Source organism: Vombatus ursinus, unplaced genomic scaffold, assembly GCF_900497805.2.
Source record: "Vombatus ursinus unplaced genomic scaffold, bare-nosed wombat genome assembly UNPS02014784.1, whole genome shotgun sequence".
In the NCBI taxonomy this organism is placed as follows: Eukaryota; Metazoa; Chordata; class Mammalia; order Diprotodontia; family Vombatidae; genus Vombatus; species Vombatus ursinus.
In genome coordinates, this window is record NW_020954562.1 from 29133743 (window position 1) to 29156646 (window position 22904).

The 22904-nt window shown below is 37.4% G+C and overlaps 1 protein-coding gene across 1 annotated transcript in view; it reads left to right on the forward strand.

Moving 5' to 3' along the window:
- Nucleotides 1-3426: 3426 nt before the first annotated feature.
- Nucleotides 3427-22904, forward strand: part of CPE (carboxypeptidase E) — a 117152-nt gene continuing 97674 nt past the window's right edge. Inside the window, exon 1 of the mRNA XM_027866863.1 lies at nt 3427-3815. Within this exon, the coding sequence (XP_027722664.1) occupies nt 3509-3815 (307 nt within the window). The 5' untranslated portion in view covers nt 3427-3508. The remainder of the gene's footprint in view (nt 3816-22904) is intronic.

Genomic DNA, 22904 nt, shown 5'->3' on the forward strand with positions numbered 1-22904 from the left:
AATCTATGGTTCTTTTTTTTTTAAATCACTTCATGTATTTATATAGTGTATTTTCTAACTCTGTCTATATGTTATTATTGTTTGTATTTGTTGTGAGTTTCCTCAAAGAATGTTGTATAGTTTTTGTTAAATTCAGTTTCTAAATACTGCTAGCCCATCATGGGAGCATGGTGTAGTGGACAGAGCACTAGGCTTGGAGTCAGGAAGGCCTGGGTTCAAATCCTGCCTCAGTTGCTTAATAGCTATGTGACCTTGGACAAGTTACTTAATCTTTGTAGGTCTCATTTTTCTTATCTGTAAAATGAAGAGTTAGGCCTTCAGGGTTCCTTCTAGCACTCAATCATGATCCTTTGATTATGATCATTTATATGCTGCACTGAATATGTGTATGCCACAAGAAGCAGTGTGGCATAATTGACAGACAGCTGACTTTAGAATTGGGGACACTTAATGGGTTCAGGACTTCTGACACATAGAGACTATGTGACCATGGGCAAGTCACTTAACCTCTGAGTGCTCCAGGTAGTTATGGAAGATTATTAGGTATCATCTGTAAAATGAGGAAGTTTGTCTAGGTGACCTCTGAGCTCCCTTTTAGCTCCAGATTCTTTCTCCTACGATCTTAAGTTGCAGAAAAAGTGCCAATCTGCATATGTAGACAAATTCCCTACACCAATCAAATCACAGTGCCCTTAATTTTATTATTATTATTATTATTATTATCACTTGGCCAGTATATTGCTTACTAGCTGGGCAACCTTGGTCAGCTTACTTTGCTTATATCATCCTCAGGTAAGTCCCTAGGATGTATCTAAGTAAAAAAAATGGGTTTCCCTCAATCAGCATTTGTCTAGAGACTTCTCAATCTGGTGATAGCTCCTTAATGACACCTAAAATCGGCTGGGAACTCAGGCATTGAGCTGAAACTCCTTTAGTGTTATTCCTTTGAACTTGGTGTATATGGCATAGATAGTATTATTTAACAAACTATGTCAAACTTAGATAAACAAGGGTTAAAAGAAAACTCTAAAGTCAGTTTTAGAAGTCCCATACAATGTATATTTGGAGAGTAATAGAAAAGCATGACTTGTTAAAGTAGACTGCCACCTCAGAAATGAACATCAAAGAACCATAAATAATGTTTCTTATATATATTACTGCTTATCCACCTCACTTACCCACAAAATGAATGGGGCTACTTTAGGTTATTGACATGAAACTGTTAACTTTCCACTTCTGAAGCCTTTGGTTTCAACTAATCTGTTTCTTTTCCCAGTGTGCTCAGAGGTTGCTGGACTTGGTCTGCTTTTAGAAATATAATTATAGCTTTGGTTTAAAACTTTTGGACTATGTAGGCAAATACAGACCTTTCATAGTGGAAAATACATAGCTGGGGTCACATTGACAAGTGGTACATCCAGATCCAAGTCCATTTGAAGTGGCATGTCTCTATTACGCCAACATATTCCCTACATCTGAAAAAAGAAAAGAAATCCAGACCTTCAATAATAAGAGAGTTAAATGAGTTTGTAGCCAGATCTCTCTGGTAGCACCATAGGGGGAAATTTAAAAAAAAATTTTTTTTTTAGGTTCAATGACATCATTGAAATATTTTGATGTTTTACCAAGTGAAAAAAATCTTATTCACTGTGATGCACACAAGCTATGCAGTGTAATAACAAGATGGGGGGGGGAAGAGTGTCTACATTTAGCTTGAAAAAATGCAATGTGGTTTAGAAGAAAGAGCACTAGATTTAGACTCAGAAGACTTTGCCTCTGACTTCTGACTCCATCACTTACCAGCTGTCTTACATTGGGCAAGTTACCACACTTTTCTCAATCCTATTGTGTAAAAGGGGGATAAAAATCTCGGTATCATCATAATTAAAAAAAAAACCAGGCATTTATTTATGTATGCTTTCAATTTTTACAAAACACTTTGTATGCACTATCTTATTTGATTATAGAGTTGGAAGTTACTTCAGAGAGCAGAGAGAGAGAGGAAAAGAGAGAGGGAGAGACTATTTAACTGACAAGGTTGTTTATGGAAAGTGCTTTGTAACCTGGGAATTGCTATATGAACATGAAACAAGTAGTGAATTTGGATTCAGAGGACTTGACTTCAATTCCAACTACTGTTGTTTTTTCTTCCCTGTCCTCTCCCCAAATCTTTAAGTCTCTAAATTGCAGAGAGGGTGCTAACCTACATTGGTACAGGGTGTTTCCTATACCATTGAAATCAGAAGTTTAGTCCCTATTCCCTTTCTTGAAACTGTTTTAATCCACTGGGTTTCCAGTTGTACACTCTGCCAGACAATTGACAACACATCTAAAAATTAGTTTCAACTAGTAATTATTCAAGCAATATAAATCCTGTAAAAATATGGAGTGCTTAGATATTTAAAAGAAATTTTATTGTTTTAGCACTACCTTTTATAAAGGCAAGTGAGGGTTCATTTAGTGCTATCAGAGTTTTATTTTCAAAACAGGATTTAGTTTGGCATTGGGTTAAATAAAGCCTTTGTTTGTCTAAGTCCAAAAGGACCTTAGTTCAGTCTCCCAGACTCTTTCAGACAATTGGTGTGTGTGCTGTCGATTAAAATAATGCTATCTTCAATGAAGCAGCACGAAGAAACTAATAATACATAAATACAAAGATAATGCCATCTTCAAATTCCTTTCTGTGCCTATCTTTCTGGAATATTCAGTCACTCTTGGTCCATCAAGATTGAAACCTGTGTGGGTCAGGATGGAGCTAACTTTAAAAAGCACTCACAATAACTTCAAGAATCTTCCTTACCCTCTCAGTGCAATATTAAGGTCCTCTTGGTGGTGTCTCAAGACATCAGGGTTCCCAAACCCTGAGTTTAAGAACTGCGCCTCCCCAACCCCATCAGTTTGTTCACTTTGGATTCTGCGGCATTTGGCTTTTGACGTGGGTCTGGAGCCAACAAAGGCAGAGGCACACACGCACTCTCTTACACCCCTAGCCTAGAAGACCCATTCTCCACGCCCCTCCCAACCTGTGCCTGCGTGTCTGCTTCTTCCACTCTCCCCTTCGCCCTCCTTCTCCCTCCCCTTTCCCCCTCCCCCTTCCAATCACACCCGCCCGCAATGGTATCTCCTGCGTCTCCCCTTGGCGCCGCACCGAGTAGTGCAGCCTGCAGAGCATCTGGCTCGCCTCCTTCTCCTGGGTGGACCCAGCTCTAGGGGCTGACACTCAGCTGGGGAAGGTGAGAAGAGAGGGCGCTCCTTCGCTGGAGGGCACAGCCGGCCAGTTTTTGAAAAAAAGCCCAGCCAAGCCGGCCTGAGCAGAGAGCAAGGCAGGAGCAGGGAGGAGGGTAGAAGTAGAGAGAAGGAGGGAGACAAAAGAGTACGCTTTGGAACAGGAACGTCGCGGAGCCGGAGCGCAGCTGGGCACAGCATCTGCAGCCCAGCGGAGCGCGGGGCGAGGGGCGCGGGGCACTAGGCAGCTGTAGGCTAGTCGGTATCCTCGGGGAGTCGAGTGATGGGCGTGAGGGGTGGTTGTACGTTGCTAGCGCTGGGCGCCGCGCTCACTGCCTGCGCCTGGCTGCTGGGCTCGGCAGCGGCAGCCGGAGAGCCCGGGACGGCGGGGATGCGGCGGCGGCGGCGGCTGCACCAGGAGGACGGTATCTCCTTCGAGTACCACCGCTACCCGGAGCTGCGGGAGGCGCTGGTGTCCGTGTGGCTTCAGTGCCCGTCAGTCAGCAGGATCTACACGGTCGGGCGCAGCTTCGAAGGCCGAGAGCTGCTGGTGATCGAGCTGTCCGACAACCCCGGGGAGCACGAGGCTGGTAGGGGTGCTGCCCTTCCTCTCCCTCCTCCTCTCGCCTGCCTTCTTCCTTCCCCTTAACCCCCTCCCCATTTCCCAGCCATTCGTCTGGGACCTCGGGGGCTCCCTGTCTTTCACTAAGGGAAAAGAGGGGAGGTGTGTGCTGGTGAAAGGTGCTCAGTGGGGAGCTGCCCACCCAAGAATGCCTGGAGGGCTCAGGGGTGAGGAGTAGGAAATAATGTTGGGGCGGACGGCTGGTACAGGGTCCTGAAGGAGGGGAGGGGGATGATGAAACACTGCCGGACCAAGCTTCAGATGTGGAGCGCCCAGCGTCCATTTATTAAGCGTTTAGAGCTGGGGATAACAGGAAAGGAGAAAAACAAAAACAAAAACACAAAAACAAATAAGCAAAACCGCGGTCCCAGACCCCAGAAGCTTAAATTCTAATGGGGGAGGCAACATGCAGAAAAATTGCCCATACAAGATATATACATACATACGTACGTGTGTGTATCTTTCTCTCTGTATATATATCTATGTCTATATCAGCATCACCAGTGTTCCAATGGAGCTCACCTATAGTGCTGTCCTCTCTCCTCCCCCCTCCCCCCTTTTGAGTAAATATGAGGAGAGTCTGAAAGATTAACCCTCAGCTGTAATGAGATAGAGTAAAGGAGAAAATGGGGGGGGAGGGGGAAGAATCGGGCTTTCTCTTATACATTGCCATTCCTAGGGCATATGGATTTTGTTCTTCTATGAAAGATAGAGAGAGGATGGTACGGTGGGGACTATGGCAAATAAGGGAAGAAAAAGGACCCTTTATCACATCTAGTTTTTACATAGAGCCACTGTCTTAAAAAGTAAATAAACCTGTGTTATGTGTAACTGTGTCTGTGTCCATACATTTCAAGTCGTCTCAATGAATGCTAAGAGATGACTTGTGAGATAGGCTGTGTGGGTGATGTATGTGGGGAAAAATTGGTTCCAGTCCAAAGATTGAACAGTGGCCTTTGATAGGTACCTTAATTACCTTTACGGAACTGCACACGGTTATTTCCCTAAAAAAACCCTAACATTTATTCCTTGTGCTGAATGAAGGCACTGGAGAAGACTCATTTGTGATGAGGTTGCTATTACAACTGATGCTTTCCGTATGTTTCTCTCTTGCATCTTCTGAGGTTTGAAAAAAGGCACATTTTGCTTTTGATGAACTTGATGGATTAATGAAGAGGTCCTATTCAAGTGTTCTTGAAGCTTGTCTTACTGTTCTTCTGACCTTTGGAAATTATCTTTTACCTCAGGCCTAGTGTTTTCTGGCAGTAATTACAGTGTTGAAAAAATGAGGTCTGGTAATACTGATGTAAAATATAAAATCTTGCAAAGCAAAGAAAATAAGCAAAAATAAGTTAGAGAATTTACCATAATATCAGAATCATTTTGTTATGAAATGGAATAGGCACTATTTGGGAAAGTATTTAAAATGTGTGGTAGTAATTGGAGCCATTTTGATCTGTCAAGTACTGCTTAATATATAGGATGAATAGACTATATCTTGAAAATACTATTTAGAGGTTTGCATTCTTCTAATTCATCAGATTTGACAAACTTTTAGAAAACTAACATAATATTCTGTAATAGGCAGGCAAGTATTATTTTATAAAATGGGAAAAGTGTTGAGCAATCTTTTTTTTCTTTCTGTATTGAGGGGAAATGTCCCAGTGATTCTCACATTAGGAAACTTTTGTACACCTTAAAATGATGACATTGAAAAGATGCTTCTGTGTTAATTTGTATAATCTTTAAACCATGACTCAGATACCATTAATCTCCAGTAAATTAGAAGATTTTATTTTAGTGTATATTGTAGTGTTGGACTTTTTTCTTTCATTCTTTTATTACCATATTTTTGCATATAAAGGAAAATTTGTAAATGAGAGGGAGCCTTCCCCATTCCCACATTAAACTGTTTCAGTAATTGAGTATGTGTGAAATCCAGAAGTTAAACTCTTCCTATGTTCAACAAATCATTCCCATGTTTAGACCTTGTACTGTATACTGTCAAATTTAAGACTAAATGAAGGGGCATCTTAGTTCAAGGCTACTGCAAGGCTCTTTTGTCTGTCTTAAACGCAGACCAATAAAAGAGACCAATAGAAAATGACCCATCCTGCTTTTATTATGAAACATCCTGTAGACTCCCCCCCCGCCCCATTTCAATTCAGTCTTTTATAAAGGGCTTAAATAGGTTAAGTTTGATGTGTCAACTACTGAGTGCTTCCACAGCATTCCTCCTCTGATTGAACTTTTCAGTTTCTGTTAAAGGAGGAATATTTATACCGGGCTACTGCAAAACATCTTTGAGAGCCCTTCTAAATTAAAGCATTTTAAGGTTATTTTCTTGTTGTTTTGAGAAATGTTCTAAACCATATTTACCCATGGATACTTGCTTGAAGATAGATTTGGAGGCACAGTCCCTACCTATCTGAGTGTTGGGTTCATCTGCAGGGCCTAACACAGTGCCTGGAACATAGTAGGTACTTAGTAATGCTTGTTGACTTAACTTCATGTAGATGACCACTGGCTTTGCAGTCATGGAAAAACAGGGCTAATTCTCCAATCAGTACATGGTCAAAGGATATGAATAGGCAGTTTTCAGAGGAAGAAAAAAAAGAGCAATACATACAAAAATATTTAGAGCTGCTTATTTTTGTGGTGGCAAAGAATTTGAACTTCTGGGAGTGCCCATGAATTGGGGAATGACTGAACAAGTTGTGATATATGCATATGATGGAAGACTATTTTGCTGAAGAAATGATGAAGGGGATGGCTCTAGAGAAACTTGGGAATACTTGTATGATCTGATGCAGAGTGAGGTGAGCAGAACTAGAATAATTTATGCGATCATGGGAATATTATGAAGACAAACAATTTCAAAAGACTTGTGTTGTGATCAACACAATGAGAAACCACGAATCCAGAAGACACAAGCTTTTAACCTGATAGAGAAGTAATGGATTCAGAGTACAGATTGAGATTCTTTTAGACATGGTCAGTGTGGGAATTTATTTTGCTTAACTATACATATTTGTAACAGTGATTTTGTTTGATTTGCTTTCTCAGTTTGGGAGTGGGGAAGAGGGAGGGAATGTGGATCTTAAATTGCATTTTTAATAAAATTAAATAAAAATTAAATTAAATTATTAATAATTTTTTTAAGGGAAGGAAAACATTAGTAAATTAGATGGAAAGAAGTGAATTGCAGAAGGCTACTTGCTGAGGTGGCAACAGCTAAAAGTCATAGTGGCTCTAGGTCCTACATCCTGACACCAAGAAGGGGACATGATACTGAGTCAGCCACTTAAATGTCTCAGTTTGGGAGTTGATGGTGGTCCACTGTAGGACTGGAAAGAAGGCTAAAGGGCAGGGTTTATTTTTTAGGATTTAGCTTAATTCCTAACTGGCTTCATCTTACTCCTGTTAGACATGAAACGTGCCAACTATGAAAGTTTCCATGTTTTCCTTTCTTTTGGATGTACCCTTCTCATACAACTTATATGTGCCAACATATACATACTTAGGTATATATTCATGCTCACAAGAGCAAGCACACACACACCTATAAAGTACTCTTAAAATTAATTAAACAGTAGAAAACTATCCCTATGTTACTCTGTCTCCCAAGGTTAAATATGAATCAAGTTTACTTTGTCTAAATGCTGAATTCTCTCACAGGATCTCAGACTGCTTTTGAGAAACAAGTCTGGTTTATAGCTTAATTGTCATTTTAAAAAAAAAGTTCTTTAGAGGATAGATGATGCATCTAAAATGCTAGAATGGTTTGTTGGACTTGTTAAATCTGTTAAATTTTAAAGTGGATGAATTCTAGTTTGCATTTGTTGAATGTTGTGATGAAACTTCACAGGCAAAGAAGACCATAAAACAAACAAAAAAAAATAAGTGGCTATTTTGACCATTTAGATGGCCCTCTCTTCTTATCTGTTAAGATTTGCAACTTCTTAATGGGTCATAACTGTAATTTAGTAAATTACAGTTTTTGTTTTGCTAAGAAGAATCTGGCAAGTTGGTTGTGGGGAAAAGACTTTATCATTTATTATTTGTTAACATTGTTTAACTTAGCTTTAAATTGTCTAACCAAAGTTTACTATAGAGGTCAGGTTGACCTCAGAAATCCTCTAGGGAAGCTAGAGACTGATTCGAGGAATGCTTGGGTCCATCCAAACTTGTGTTTTGGCTTTGCTTCAATTTTATTGAATGTTTATACTTACCTGCTGATATATATCTTAAACAACCCTACCTGGAAACTGACCTTTTCTGGAAAATCATATCTGTCTTGTCACCTGAGTTTCTTATTTGTCAATAAAGGACATTAGACAGGATAATAGCTGACATTTATATGACATTTAATAAGACCTAGCTTATTTGAACCTTACAACAATAAGTTCTACAAATTTTATTTTCCCTATTTCACAATTCAAGGCACATTTATTGAGTACCTACTAGAGGCAAGGTACATGACACCAGATGCTGAGGAAAAAAAAGGCAAAAGTGAAAGTTCTAGATCTCAAGGACTTTACAGATCACTGCAATTATGATGAAACTGAAGCCTCAGAGAGGCTAAATCACTTGCTCACGGTCATAGAGGCAGCAATTAGCAAAAACAGGATTTGATAATGTATGTGAAAACACGTGGAAAGGTAAAAAGTGTTAGACAGATTATGGTTGTAAAAGGTTGATGAACCTAGATTCATTAATTAAAAGTTTTTGAAATAGAGAATTGACAAATTGCTTACCATTTTAGGGAGGGGAGAGGGGAGGAAGGAGGGAGAAAATTTGGAACTCAACATTTTATTTAAAAATATTAAAAATTGTCTTTACATGTAATTGGAAAAAAATACTATTAGAAATTTTTAAAAATGTACCTTAGGTTAAAAAAAACGGAGAATTGGGCTTATTCTTTTGTTGTACTCAAATATTTAACAACAATATTGTGCTTTAAGTCTTACTTCTTATTTTAACTTTCGGGTTTCAATGGTGAATAAGAGACACAATGTAGTAGTGTATGGTGAGACAGGCACTAACTTTAGAGGACCTAAGTTTGAATTCTATCTCTACCACTTATTTTACTTTGCGCAAGTTACCTTTCTGGGCCTCAGTTTCTTCATCTGTACAATGGGGGTGTTGTGTTCAGACTTGTAAGGTCCCTTCTGGCTTGAAATCTGAGATCCTATGAACCTTTTTCAAGGAAGTCAATTAATCTTGTGGAAATTTCCTACATCTTCATACTATTAGACAGTCTATACAATTTGTCTTTTTACTTTCCAATTAATCTCATACTGGCTGTCTTTGTTTCCATATTATCTGTTTGCATCACCCCTCCTCAATATTTTCTTTCAATAGTCATATGTTAAATGAAAAAGCCTGATTGGGGTGGGAGGGGGTTTCCAGGAAACCACTTTTGCTGCTTGCTTTTTTTAGTATCTTGGAAAAATGATAGGTTTCAGTATATTTCTATTTTGCTCTACTTTGTAAATGCTTCCAGGCCTGGGCTTGGCATTCCCTTGTGCAGTGAACAGGGAGAGCAGTGAGAACAGTGAGAAAGTTCATCTTTTCTTTAAGGGAGGATGGCCTTGTGGCTCAGCTCGTTTCTGTAACTAAAACAAATGATATCTTTGTCTTGGCTTAACATTGACTTGATCATGTTATCAATTTCTTGAAGCATTTAGAATATGCAGGCAAACTGTCCCTTCACCCCCACTTCCTCATTTATCATAAATCAGATTAAAGACAGACTCTTACTCTATGCATGTGAACATGCCAGAATTCTGAAAAAGATTGGGAAGCAATGAAACTGCTCATTTTTCATGGGTTCACATGTACTGTAATATATTAAATATATATTCTTGGTTCATTCTTATGTGTATATATATGTATGTGTGTGTACATACCCACAAAGAGGGAGGGAATGAGAGAGACACACACAGAGAAACAGAGACAGAAAAACACACACAGAAAGAGCCATGAAAAATGAGCCGGCATATGAAGCAGATACATGATGCATATGTATATATGCATTAAGTTGTACATGATGAATAAATCTGCCAAATCTATTGTGCTGTCTGTATTGGCAGAACCATTCTGACAGCCCCTTTTAGTAAGACTGAGACTTCTTTCTTCATAGGGTTTAAGGCTGGCCTTTGTGTTTGTATTCTGGTATAGGCATTTTATAAATTTCAAGGGTGTGATGTGTTGGGAAAAAGCATGGGTTTGTAGTCAGGAGGTCTGAGTTCAGATTCTAGCTCTGTCTATATCTGTGTGACCTTGGGCAAATTTCTTGGTCTCTGATATTGAGTCTCCTCATCTATAAAGTGAATTAAGTATTGTTTTACACATGATATATAAGGTCTCTTTTAGCTCCAGATCTGTGATCCTATGTGTTAATACCTATGTGATCTTAATTGTATGATTAAAAAACTTAAAAATAACCAATAGAGATTAATTTAGTACAGTTTTGGGAAATTTGAACACAGTTGTTGCCGTTTTAATGTGAAACATCTAGGTTATGTGTATTTTCTTTTTCCTTTTTTTATTTTTAGGCAATTGGGGTTAAGTGACTTGCCCAGGGTCACACAGCTAGTAAGTGTTTGGTCTGAGGCCAGATTTGAACTCAGGACCTCCTGATTTCAGGGCCAGTGCTCTATCCACTGTCCCACCTAGCTGCCCCTGATTTTCTTAATACTGAAGGAATCACATCTGATTCTTTTTTCTTTTTCTTGCTGATTTCAACATATTATCAGATTTGTGCATTTGAAAAATCCCATCAGTAAGGAGGGTTAGCCAAGAACTAACTGGTGTTTGAAATGACTAATCTAACTTTAGAACATGCTTGACTCTAGTTCTTTTCCCCATAATTACTGAAATCACTGTGAGCTCATTGCCCTTTTGGTATTTTTTCTTCTCTCCAGATTCAGGATGTGGTGTTTCCTGAGGGATCCAGCTCCCGGCTATCTTTGGTAAATTATGGTTCATGAGCCAGTTTATGCTCCCTACTTCTCCAACAGCCCCAAATTAGCCATTCTTGATGGACAAAAAGTGACTCAAATACATAATGCTAGTGTTGTCTGTCAACTGGGATGGACCATTCAATGATGACAAAGTACCTTGCAAGCAAAGTTCTGACTTAGGTGCAAAATAATAATAACAATTCACACCTGTGGGTTTTCTAGCCCTTGTGAATGAAATTGATTGTTATTCACAGAAACCAGATGGCTGTAACTTCACTGGAGAGGCCTAAAAGCCTCATTGTTTAAAATCATATTTTGGGCTGAGGTTCAGGAAATCTGCTTTTTGACAAATGCTGATCATTTCTTTCATAAGCCCATGCTGATTGTTTCTCTAATGTGTCTAAACCTGACCTTTGCTTTAGTGTTCAGACTGTTTAAAAAAAAAATCAGGCAATGTTTTAAAACTCAATGTGGAAGGGGAATTGAATAACCATCTAGTTTGTTATTTGATGGAGATAGCCAATCAGAAACATCAATCCCAAAAGTAGATTAAAGAAAAAAAAAAAAGAACCTACTCAACTACCCAGTTTCATTGGTGACAATAGCTCAAGTTAACCGAAATTGCAAACTCTCTCCTTCCCTGTAAAGGGAAGCCCACTACTCATTTCCAATGTATAGTTTTCCCCATGAGATCCCTTATTTCTAGACCAGAGCTCAACACTTAACCCATAGCTTGGCTATTGAGGATGACAGAATTTCTGCTGTAGTAGTGGGCCTCTGTCTTCTGAGAATACTGTGTCATCTTTCTTGCTCCCCAGGTGAAAGGAAATTCTCCAAGCCCCTTTCTCATTGCCATCAGAATAAAGGGATTGCATTAGGCTGGCCAACTTTTTTTAAAAGAATTTCAAAGGAAATTTAGACCACATTAGCAATTGGTTTTTGGTTTTTCCATGGGTGATCTGTTTTCAGTTCAGCTTGGTAAGTATTTATCAAATATCTTGTTTGCCTAGCATTTTCATTTTATCTGCCAGTCTCTCTTTTAGGGGGTAGTGTTGTTTGCACTTGTTGAAATGTTGTCTTCAAGTTCCTTCTCGTCAAAACTCCTTAGTTGCTTACTGTGTTATAAGTCTGTAGTGCTGCAAAATGTATGCCTAAATGTTCCACACCTAAAATTCCCTGCACTTTTAGAGGTCACCACATACCCACTGCCAAGGCAACCAACATAAAGGTGGTTTTTATGGGGAAAAATAGAACAAACACCAGAGTCTCAAAATGAGACATTTACATTTCAGGGAGGAGGGTGTGCATTTAAGTATTGGGTTAAGAGAGTATTACTGAAAGTGGGACAGCTGGCAACTTCACTTTGGAATTAGGATCTTGTGAGATCCTTTTCATCTCAGCTTTTGTGCTTTGCTTAAAAGTGACTGTTTAAAATATACTTCACATAGGACAGATTTAAAAACAATTAGTAGAGGAAACTTGCCTTAAAAAACTGTGGGAACTCCATAAATGTGAGCCAGATTCTCAAAATAATTAGGCCCTAGAGAATAAATCGGCACTGTGGGAATCCATGTTAACTATATCAGGCCAATAGTGCAGACTGAGGAAGAAGAACATTCCCTGCCTTGAGGAGGAGGCTATGTAAAGAGGTGAACTGGCTTATTAAATATTACATCTTAAATGTCATCTCATTTATTTATTTCCCTTAACATTTTTTCTCTTTAGCATTTTTAATGATAAAAATGCTAAGCAAAATGTAGATGGAAATAATGAAAGCTTGACATTTATATGCTGCTTTTAGTTTTGTAAATCACTACACTTAGACTGTCATATCAAACGCACTACAGCTTGTGAAATAGAAGTAATTATTACCTTCATTTATATAGATTATGAGATGGAGGCTCAGAAGAACCCACAGTCAATAAGTTAAATTAAATTTTATAAGGATGTTTATTAAAGTGATCAACATTTGAAATAATTTGATGCTTATTAAAAATATGCTTTGTTTAATTACCCTCTATTAATCTCATTATTAATCTTAAAATAAAAAAATAGTACAGTAAAAGAGACAGCTAGATGATGTAAAACACTGGACTTGGAGTTAGGAAGAGTTAAGTTCAATTGCTTTAGGTACTATCTTTTGACCCTGAGAAAGTCACTTAAGCTTTCTGTGTCTCAGTTTCCTTACCTGTAAAATGAGGAATTTGTACTATGTGGTCTCTAAGTCCCCTCTTACTTCTAAATCTATGGTCCTAGGACTGAGGTAACATTTGAACCCAGGTTTTCTTGATTCCAAGCCCAGCACTTTATCTACTATGCCAACTGTCTCTAATTTGGGGATATTTTCCTCCCTTCTTCAACTCCCAATAAAGGACATTTCCCTAAAATGAGATCTCTTTCAAAAAAAATCCATATGTACAAATTGAAAAAATAACACTAATTATAGGCAACACTTAAGGAAATTTTTTGGAAAAAAAGTGATTTACTTTCAGAACAATATAATATACTGTTATTTTAATCATTAGCCTGTATGTGTACCATAATTGTTTTTGATGACAGCAATATACCTACAAGGGTGAGCAGTTATTTTAAACATGTACACACATTTTTCTCACTCCCAACGATTGAAAAGTTTTCTCTTTTGTTTGGTTGAGCAAATTACTTCTGACCTCTAAATTACTTCTTAAAATCACTTTCTTCTGAGAAACTATCCTAGGCTGTTGTAGGACTTCACATATGTTAGAAGTTGTGTTGAATATTACTAGTATGATTAAAGACCAAAAAAGTGCTTTTTCATATTCTGGAGGATGTTAGATGTGTACTCACTTCAGTAGGTTGAGAAATCTGTACTTCATTATTTTGTTCAAAACATTGGACCTTCTCCATTTTCCACTCCAAAATCTATTTCACATATCTGTGAGAGGTAGTGTGGTCCAGTGGAAAGCATGTTGTATAACTTACCATCTTTTTGTGCAAATTGATTAATCTCTCTGGGCCTCAGTTTCTTCATATGAAAAATAATGGGGTTGGACTAGGTGATGTCTAATATCCCTTCTAGTTCTAGACTATGATTCTAGAAAGGAAATTAAAGATAAAAGAGAGTGGGAATAAGCCAATCAAAAGGAGGAGACTTTTGTTTAGAAAGCTTATAGGAGAAATTCACCTAAAACAAGGCTTGACGGTTTGAGGTTGAAGATATTTAAGTACGTACAGCCAAAAGCAATTTATCTCTTTGAACAGCTAGTTTGTTTGGTCCTGAGTGGAAGGCTTTCCCCATTTACTGCAGGTTAGTAGGGCAGCAGGGGATTTCCATACTCTTGAAGATTTCTAGAATGTATATCCAGTGAATGGAAGGGCCTTATGCACATGGCAAAAATGAATAGTTTGAAGTCAGAGTAGGAACAGGTAAATCTCCTTCCTTTATAGGACACTAATGCCACAGTCATCTGAACAGCTTTAATTGTTATTCAGTCATTTTTCAGGTGTGCCTGATTCTTCATGATCCCGTTTGGGGTTTTCTTGGCAAAGATACTGTAGTGGTTTGCCATTTCCTTCTCTAGCTCATTTTACAGATGAGGAAACTGAGGCAAACAGGGTTAAGTGACTTGCCCAGGGTCATAGAATTATTAAGTGTCTGAGGTCAGACTTGAAGTCATGAAGATGAGTCTTCCTGATTCCAAGTCCAGTGCTCTATCCAATGATTGCTTGCTGCTATGCTGACTTAGTCTTATTCTGGGAATAACACTTGGGAAATTTGGCTTAAAAACGTTAGCATTTGTACCAAGAATAGAAACAATATAAATAGGAGAGGTAGCCTAAGTAGTTTATTTTTAAAAGGATTAGGAAACTAGAAAAACATTTAAGAAAATATGTATTTCACAGAACTGTGGAAGGAAGGAGTAGAAAGGGACAAGATATCTTATACCCTTAATAGCTACTTTGCCACTACTTACTCTCTAGGTCCTGAAAACCTACTTAAAAAAACAAACAAACAAACCAACAACAAATAGGCATCAGACATCATTCACTAAAATAAGAGACCTATTTTCTGAGAAATGTTTTCAGATGTCAAAGCTCTAAAGTCATAATCACAAGATATTGCTTTTGGAATGTTATAGTTATGAAATCTATTGCATGTTAATTGCCTGACTCACTGCTGGGGTTGAAATTTCACTGCTCTAAGAGATTGCTAATTTCTTTATCTATTTGCTAAGCATGCCAAAATTTTTAGAAGACTTTAGTTTATAATCATTTATATAAGAATGTTGGAGTCTTACAAAAGTATTCTGAAGGGCAGAAACGTTTGGAATATGATGTTATTCAAATTACTATAAAACAGTAAATAAAAAACTAACCAAAAACATAGTTTCAAAGAAATTTGGTACATGTCTACATTTCAATTCAATTCATTAAATATTTATTAAGTGCCTACTATGTGCCAGGCACTGTGCTAAGTGCTAGGAATACAAAAAGAGGCAAAAGACAGTGTCTGCCCTCAAGGAACTTATATAGTATTATGATAAATACCCTATTCTCATAGCTGACAATTAGTTGGGAATGAAGTTCCATATAAATGAATTTTTCATAGATGCCAAAATATTTAAAATATTGATCATTTAAAATGGACATTTTTATGAAATTTCTTTATGAATATCTATTTTTTGGGAAATTTTTTACATAACAAATAAAATTTTGTAAGGATGTCCATTAAAGTAGCTAATGTTTAAAATATTTTGACATCCATTAAGAATCTACTTTGCGTAATTACCATCTGATTATTAATCTCAAAATTATTTATCTCTCGTCTCCCTTGTGACTTAGAAATGGATACTTACGAAAGGTTCGCCACAATCATTGATAATATCTTGTACAGGAGCCAAGTGGAAGAGGGATTCACTACAGATTATGAGGTTTTCCAAATGCTTGTGTTAACAGCTGATAATCAGGCTGATTGTATAAAACCCCAGAATATTACAGGAACTTTTCGGTGACATCCATTATTATTCAGAATAGATTACCCTAGTAATCCACATAGGAAAAACAAAATTGATCTTAAAAAATCAATGTACAGATTATGACATATAGTTGGATAGGCAGGCCATCAAGTTAGGACATATATTAAATTATTTATGTTAGATCCTGTTTATATTGTAAGTATTCTTAATACATGTATTAGGTGCAGAATTTTAGATAATAATTGAGTCCATAACTGAATTGGAGCAAGAGAGTGGGTTGGATTGTATTTGGAAAATTACATAGTATTTTTTAACGATCCTAAGATGCTCCTTAATGCACACTCAATTCTTTTTCAATAAAAATATTGCCCCAGAGGATTCTGGGAAGATGGAGGAGTAGGTTAGAAAATTCTAAGCTCTCCAGATTTCCCCCACAAACGAGACAGAATGGCAGTAAAAATAAATGAGTAGGGGCAGAACAGTACCAGTCTTCCTGGGACAATCAGAAAAGATCTGAAGAAAAATATCAGGATGAGGTTTGGTCCCTGTGGAGAATAAACACCTGCAGGCTAGTTCCACTTAAACAACAAACTGCAAGCCCTAGGATTAGCTGGGATAGGAGACTGCCTTGGCCCCAGCCACAGGAACATTTATCCCCAGGGCAGTGAGGGATGTTGGGCACCTGAGCAGGGGAAGATTGAGGGAACCTCTGCTGACAAAGAATGCCAGACCCAGCTGTGCTGTGGAGACCAGCTCTGGGCAAGAAGGAACTAGCACACACCCAGGGAGTGCAGAAGCAGTGGGGTGGGGACGTTGCTGGCTGTGCGCATTTACTGGAGGCTGGAAGTCTTGGTTTTGGTTCCAGGCCAGAGGGGAGAACTGAAGGAGGATCTGACACTATCCCCCCATACCCCAGGGCTAAAGGTGATTACCAAAAATAAGCTGCTACAAATAAAAAATGCTCAGGCAAAGGAGAAAGAATTCAACCACAGAAAGTTACTATAGGAATAGAGAAGACTGGGTTCATCTGCAGAAGAGGATACTGCAGCAGAGAAACCTTCTTCTACTCCAAAGAGTAACGTTAAATGGTCACTTGCCCAAAAAGAATTCATAGAAGAATCTAAAAAAGACTTTAAAAATCAAATGAGAGAGATTGAGGAAAAACTAAAAAAAAAAAAATAAGAACAATCCAAGAAAAACAAGAAGATTATGAAAAGAAAGTCATTCAATTAGAAAAGGAGATCCAGAATCTTAAGGAAGAAAATGACTCCTTGAATATCAGAATTGGGGAAGGGGAAGCCAGCAAAGTCGTAAGAGATCAAGAAATAATAAAACAAAATATAAAGAGTGAAAAAATAGAAGAGAATGTGAAAACATCTCATAAAAAAAAACAACTGCTCTGGAGAATAGATCAAGAAGAGAAAATATAAGAATAATTGAACTACCTAAAAGCTATGATCAAAGAAAAGAATCTTGATACAATAATGCAAGAAATAATTAAAGAAAATTGTCCTGAAGCATTAGAACAAGAGTGGAAAGTAGAAATAGAAAAAAAACCCCATTAATCACCGCCTGAAAGAGATCATCAATAAATTCTGAAACTCCTAGCTCAAGGATAAAATATTATGATCAACAAGGGAAAAAAAAGCAATTTAAATATGGTGGCGCCACAGTTAGAATCACAGAAGGCCTAGCAGCAGCAACACTAAAAGACCACAGGTCTTGGAACACTATATGTTGAAGAGCAAAAGAATTGGGGTTCTGGCTGAAAATATCATACCCAGCAAAGCTAAGCATAATCCTGAGTGAAAAAAAAAATGGATATTTAATGAATTGTCAGACTTTCATGACTTTGTTTAAAAAAAAAAAACCTGAAATTAATAGAACATTTGACATACAAGAGCCAAGAGAAATGTAAGGTACACACCAAAGACTAATTGCAAGGAATTCAATAAGGACAGACTGTTTACCTTTTTTATGAGGAAATATAAAACATATGCCTAAGAGTGTTATTAGTAATTGGGTAGTTGGTAAGAAAGATTGGGGTAGATCTGAGTATGATATGATTTTAGAAAGTAAAAACATTTAGGAACAGCTAAAAAGAGTAATTATCTTATACAGAAAAGGTATGAGAGGAAGAACTGATACAGAGGAATTAGATGGGGGAGGAGGGCTGGTAGTTCTGGAAACCTGCTTTCATCAGGAATGGGTTCTAGCGGGAACAATGCATGTATATCTAGAAGAGTATAAAAGTCTTCTAAATTCAGAAAGAAATAAAACACTAAGGGAGTAGGGAGAGGGGAGAGGTTAAGGGAGGAACTTTAGAGGAGAGGTTGAAGGAATAGATTAAAGGGAGGTGTAGAAGGGTGTTTAGATTAATGAGAATGGAAGGATGAGGGAGGGATCCTTGGAGGGGGAATAGGTTGAGTAATAAGAGGGCAAAGTAGCAAGTAGAAGTAAAGTACAGGAGTCAGGAGGGATAGGAAATAGGAGATACTCACAAACATAAAATAAAGATCAGAAGTAGAATTTGTTAGGGAAAAATGAGCAGATGTGCTAATCATGATTTTGGACAAAGTTAAGGCTAAAATAGATTTAATCAAAAGAGAAAAATAGGGGAACAACACTATGTGTCAGCCATATTCATCAACGTTGTTTTATACTATTTAAAACAACTAGACAGTATAAGGTTGGAATATAACTGTGGTGGAGGAAATGATGAATTGATAGACTTGGAAAAATATGGAAAGACTTGGACTTATGAAGGAAAAGGTTATCCACTCTCAGAGAAACAGAGAACAAATAAGTATAGTGTGATCTTACATAGATGCATATGAATGTATATGTCTATATATGGGTATGATTATAGATATCTAAGTATATGTATGTATATGTAAGTGTATGTATGTATGGGTATATGTATATATGTATATCTTTGTATATATGTCTATGCATGTGTGTATATACGTATATATGTATGTGTGTATATATGTATATATGTGTATATATATTTATGTATATGTATTTGTGTGTATCTGCACTTAATTGTAGTCTTCTGGGGAGGAGAGGAGGAAGGGAGAAAAAAGAACAAAGTAAAAACAGCACAGCAGAGAATAAAAGAAAATTTATAAGGAAACAAAGAAAAGATGGACAGCTCTCAACACAATGCAGTATTTATTGTTTTAGGCTTTCTTGAAATGAAATTTATTGCTGTATATTTTGAATCCTCTCTCACATTCTGCTGTGCATATAGCAATGCTTTTTCCCCTTATTTTGTATTATTTTAGTTTTAGTATTTAAATTTGTTTATTTTTTCTTTTTTTCTTTTGTATTTAAGTTTAAAATTTTAAATTTTTTTTAAAAATCCAAAAGAAATCTTCCAGCAATGCTATGTAGCTGAAAATCTTTTAAAGATTTAAAAAAAAAAACTAAGAGTATTCTTTGAAAAATTTAAAAAGAATTAAACTTGCAATTGACCCAAAGGACAATGGAGAAACACATGAGTATAAGCAGGCTACAACATATTTTTGATCATGACCTGTATGCTACAGAGTAGTATAATCACTATGAACGTCCATTTTCTTAATTTGATGCTACCATCCCCTTAAACTATTGTGCTATATTTCTTCTTCCTTTCATAGCTAAACTTACAAAAATAGCTCTCTACATTTACTGCCTACACATTCTCTCACCCGCTCCCAACCTCTTGCAATCTGCCTTTGGACTTCACCACTCAGTTGGAACTGAAATCTCCAAAGTTACCAAATAATTGCCAAATCTCATGGCCTTTTCTCAGTCCTCATCTTTCTTGATCTCTCTGCATAATTCATCAACATTGACCATCTTCTCCTTGATACTGAGATAATATTTGTAAAGCACAGTGCCTGGCACATTCAAAGTGCTTAATAAATGCTTATTCTTTTACCCTTTTTTTTTTTTAATACTACTCTCTTGGTTCTCCTCTTCCTACCATTTTGGCTATTCCTTCTAAATCTCCTATGCTGATTCATCATTCATATCTTGCCCCCTTAACTTTGAGTCTTTCCCAAGGCTCTGTCCTGTTTTTTCCTTTCTTCTCTTAGTGACCTCATCAACACTCAAGTTCAATTTATCGTTTCTATTCAAATAATTTCTAGAGATTTTTATATATACACATATGTGTGTATGTACACATATGTGTATCCTATATATCCTATATGTGTTTATATGTTATCCATACCTATCCATCCTATGTAACTCTTTTCCATGTCTTCTCATAAGTTTGGTACAAAACACCCACCCAATGTGCTAGGAGGTACTTTCCTCAATTCCTCTATGCCATGAGTATACTCAGGGCTCTTGGGCTGTCTATTAACTATCTCTCATAATGAGAGAAAATATTTGAAAATCTCAGCAGATTTAAGGTATGACTGACTTTAAAGGGAACCATGATTCTTGCTTCTGAACTAGCCAAAACACTGTCTATGTCACTATCTGAGGCATGTCCTGAGCCTTTGGCAGCTGCAGGAGACAGAGACAGTACTTCACTCTTAATTACTCAAATCTTACATTCTGACTATTTGACAATTTAAACATTTGAAATATTTTAAAAAATTATAAGACTGGTGGCAGCCTCCTCTTTTGTCACTTTTTAACCCATAGTAGGGGGAGGGGGAGAAGCACAGAGATAAAGAGCAGAGGAGTAGAGATAAATATAAATCCATTTTCTGATCTTACTTTGTGATGAAGAACTTTGTATAATGAAGAACTCCTCCCCTCCTCCAGAGACAGCAGTCACTGCCCTTATCATTTTTCCTAATCTAGTTACTCCTCAACCATTTCTGTACCTTTGAAAGAGGAAGCAGATTTCTCTTATCAGTCTCATTGCTTCTCAAGTCAGCACACAACTACCCTTTAGATGGCTTGTTTTATTTTGGTTATGGCTAATTAAGTATTATTATCAGTCTAGGACTGTATCAGGGACTGTATCAGTGGCTAGGCAGCTTAATGTTGAATTAGCTCGAATCTGAATTTTAATTAGCATGGGAAAACAGCAATTGCTACTAAGAAGGCAGAAAAATTACAAAAAAAAAATTAAATAGCTAACTTTGTTCTTTCAATCAAACATAGAGAAAACTATGTCTTGTTCTTAGTTCCTTGTCTTTCCTGATAGTCTTGACTTCATGATTTTGTCTAGATTTCATTCAATTCAGAGTTTCTCTCTGTGGATGTGGGATCAATCTCAGATTGTTGGCCACGAGAATGTCCTTTTATCAGTTTCAGATCAGTCTACAAGGACCTGACAGCTTCACTCCCTGGACGGTCTTAATGACTCTCAGGTACTTGGAAATCCTACCTCTCCTTTGACTTTGTGGATAAGAAAGTTCCTTCCCTACTTGTAAAGATTCCTTCTTTGGGCTTTAAGCCAGCCTGCACTTTCCTGGCAATAGCGTCTTTCTCCCTCTTGTCAGTTTGGATGCCTCTAGTCCCTGAAGTTAAAACTCCTTAGCCTATTTTCTGTTCTTGTAGACTGAAGTAAATTCATTGGTTCTTTGTTACAGCTTTGAAGTAGACACCTCCTATCCAGGCGTCATTGTACAATAGAAAGGGCAGTGAATGAGTCAGTGGGTTCAAATCCCACTTCTGATATTTACTGCTACTTAAGTGTCTTTGGGTAAGCTACAACTTGCCTGGGTTTTAGTTCCCTCATCTGTATGATGAGAAGGTTGGACTAGATGTTATCTAGGGTCCCTTCTGGCCCTAAATCTATGATATTCATCACCTTGAGCATGCCGTCCCCCCAAGCTTCTTTTTCTCTTTAAAATTTACATCTTCTGTTTCTTGACTCCTTTAGCTTTTAGCTCACTTTACAGAGCTGCAGTGATGGGTAGAGCCCGATTGTAGCCCAAGTAACAACTTCACCCACTTCCTTAGCTTATCTTTTGTTGACTCATCCTCAGGTGCCCTTCACTCCTGCCAATTCTTTCTCACTTTCCCCTTTCTCCTTCTCTTCCCCTCCTCCCCCTCCCCCGCCTCTCCTACTCCAGGGGAGTGTTTTTCTAAAATCTAATCAGCAGCCCACAAAAAAACACTTTAACCATATAGAAATAACCAGTACAGTTTCCATAACAATAAGGAAAGACTCATTTCTCCATATAAGGAAAAAAAACAAAACTAGAAATCATTTGGAAAAACTCTCATACCTAACATCACTCATTTACATTTTTGTTCTCTTTCAACATAGCCTATCATTCCTATTGTTGTTATGAATATCACAGACACATGCAGCTACAAGTTTTAGTTTATGAAGGTTCCCAATCTTCAAGCCTATACCTTGAGAATAGAAGTTTAATCTGAAAGGTGTCTAACCTTTGGGAGCTGAAGCCTTCCCTAATCTACAAGTGTTAAACGACATTGTGAATGGAGAAATGATAAACCTGCATGGAACTCCAGGAATTCCGAAGCATGGTAACGTGCTAAGGAAAGGCATGGCAGAAAGAGTGTGGGTTTGATGTAAAATGGTCTGTGTTTAAATTCCAGCCTTGCTCCTTAATATCACTGTGACCTTGGGCAATAATAATAGTAATAACAATAATAATAATTTATAGCACTTTAGATTTGCAAAGCACTTTACAGATATCTCATTTTCTTCTCACAACATCCCTGGGAGGTAGTTATTATTATCATTTACATTTTGTGGCTAAGAAAACTGAGGCAGACAGGTTAAATGACTTGCCTAGGGCCGCACAGCTAATGTATGAGGCCAGTCTTGAACCCTGTGATATTAAGAGCAGAAGACTCTCCATGAGAAATGTTTTTATTACCATCTCTTTTAATTAGAAATCATCCCTTTTGAATGACTTACTAGAAAAATTTTCTGTTAAGTGAGGGCACAGCTTCACTCAAAGTGAAACTTTTAAGATTTGCTGTCAGCAGAGATTGAATTCACATCAAATTAACTAGTGAGTAGTTAAAATATTTCACAACCATCATTTCGTACAAAGTTTCCTTATCTGTAAAATGAAGAAATTGGGCTAGATATGCCTTCCATCTCTAATGACCCTTCCATCTCTGACATGATTTTATGAAATGCTCTATTCTATAACATGGATGCCATAATTTCCCCACAATAATATGAATCGTTGGTAATATAAA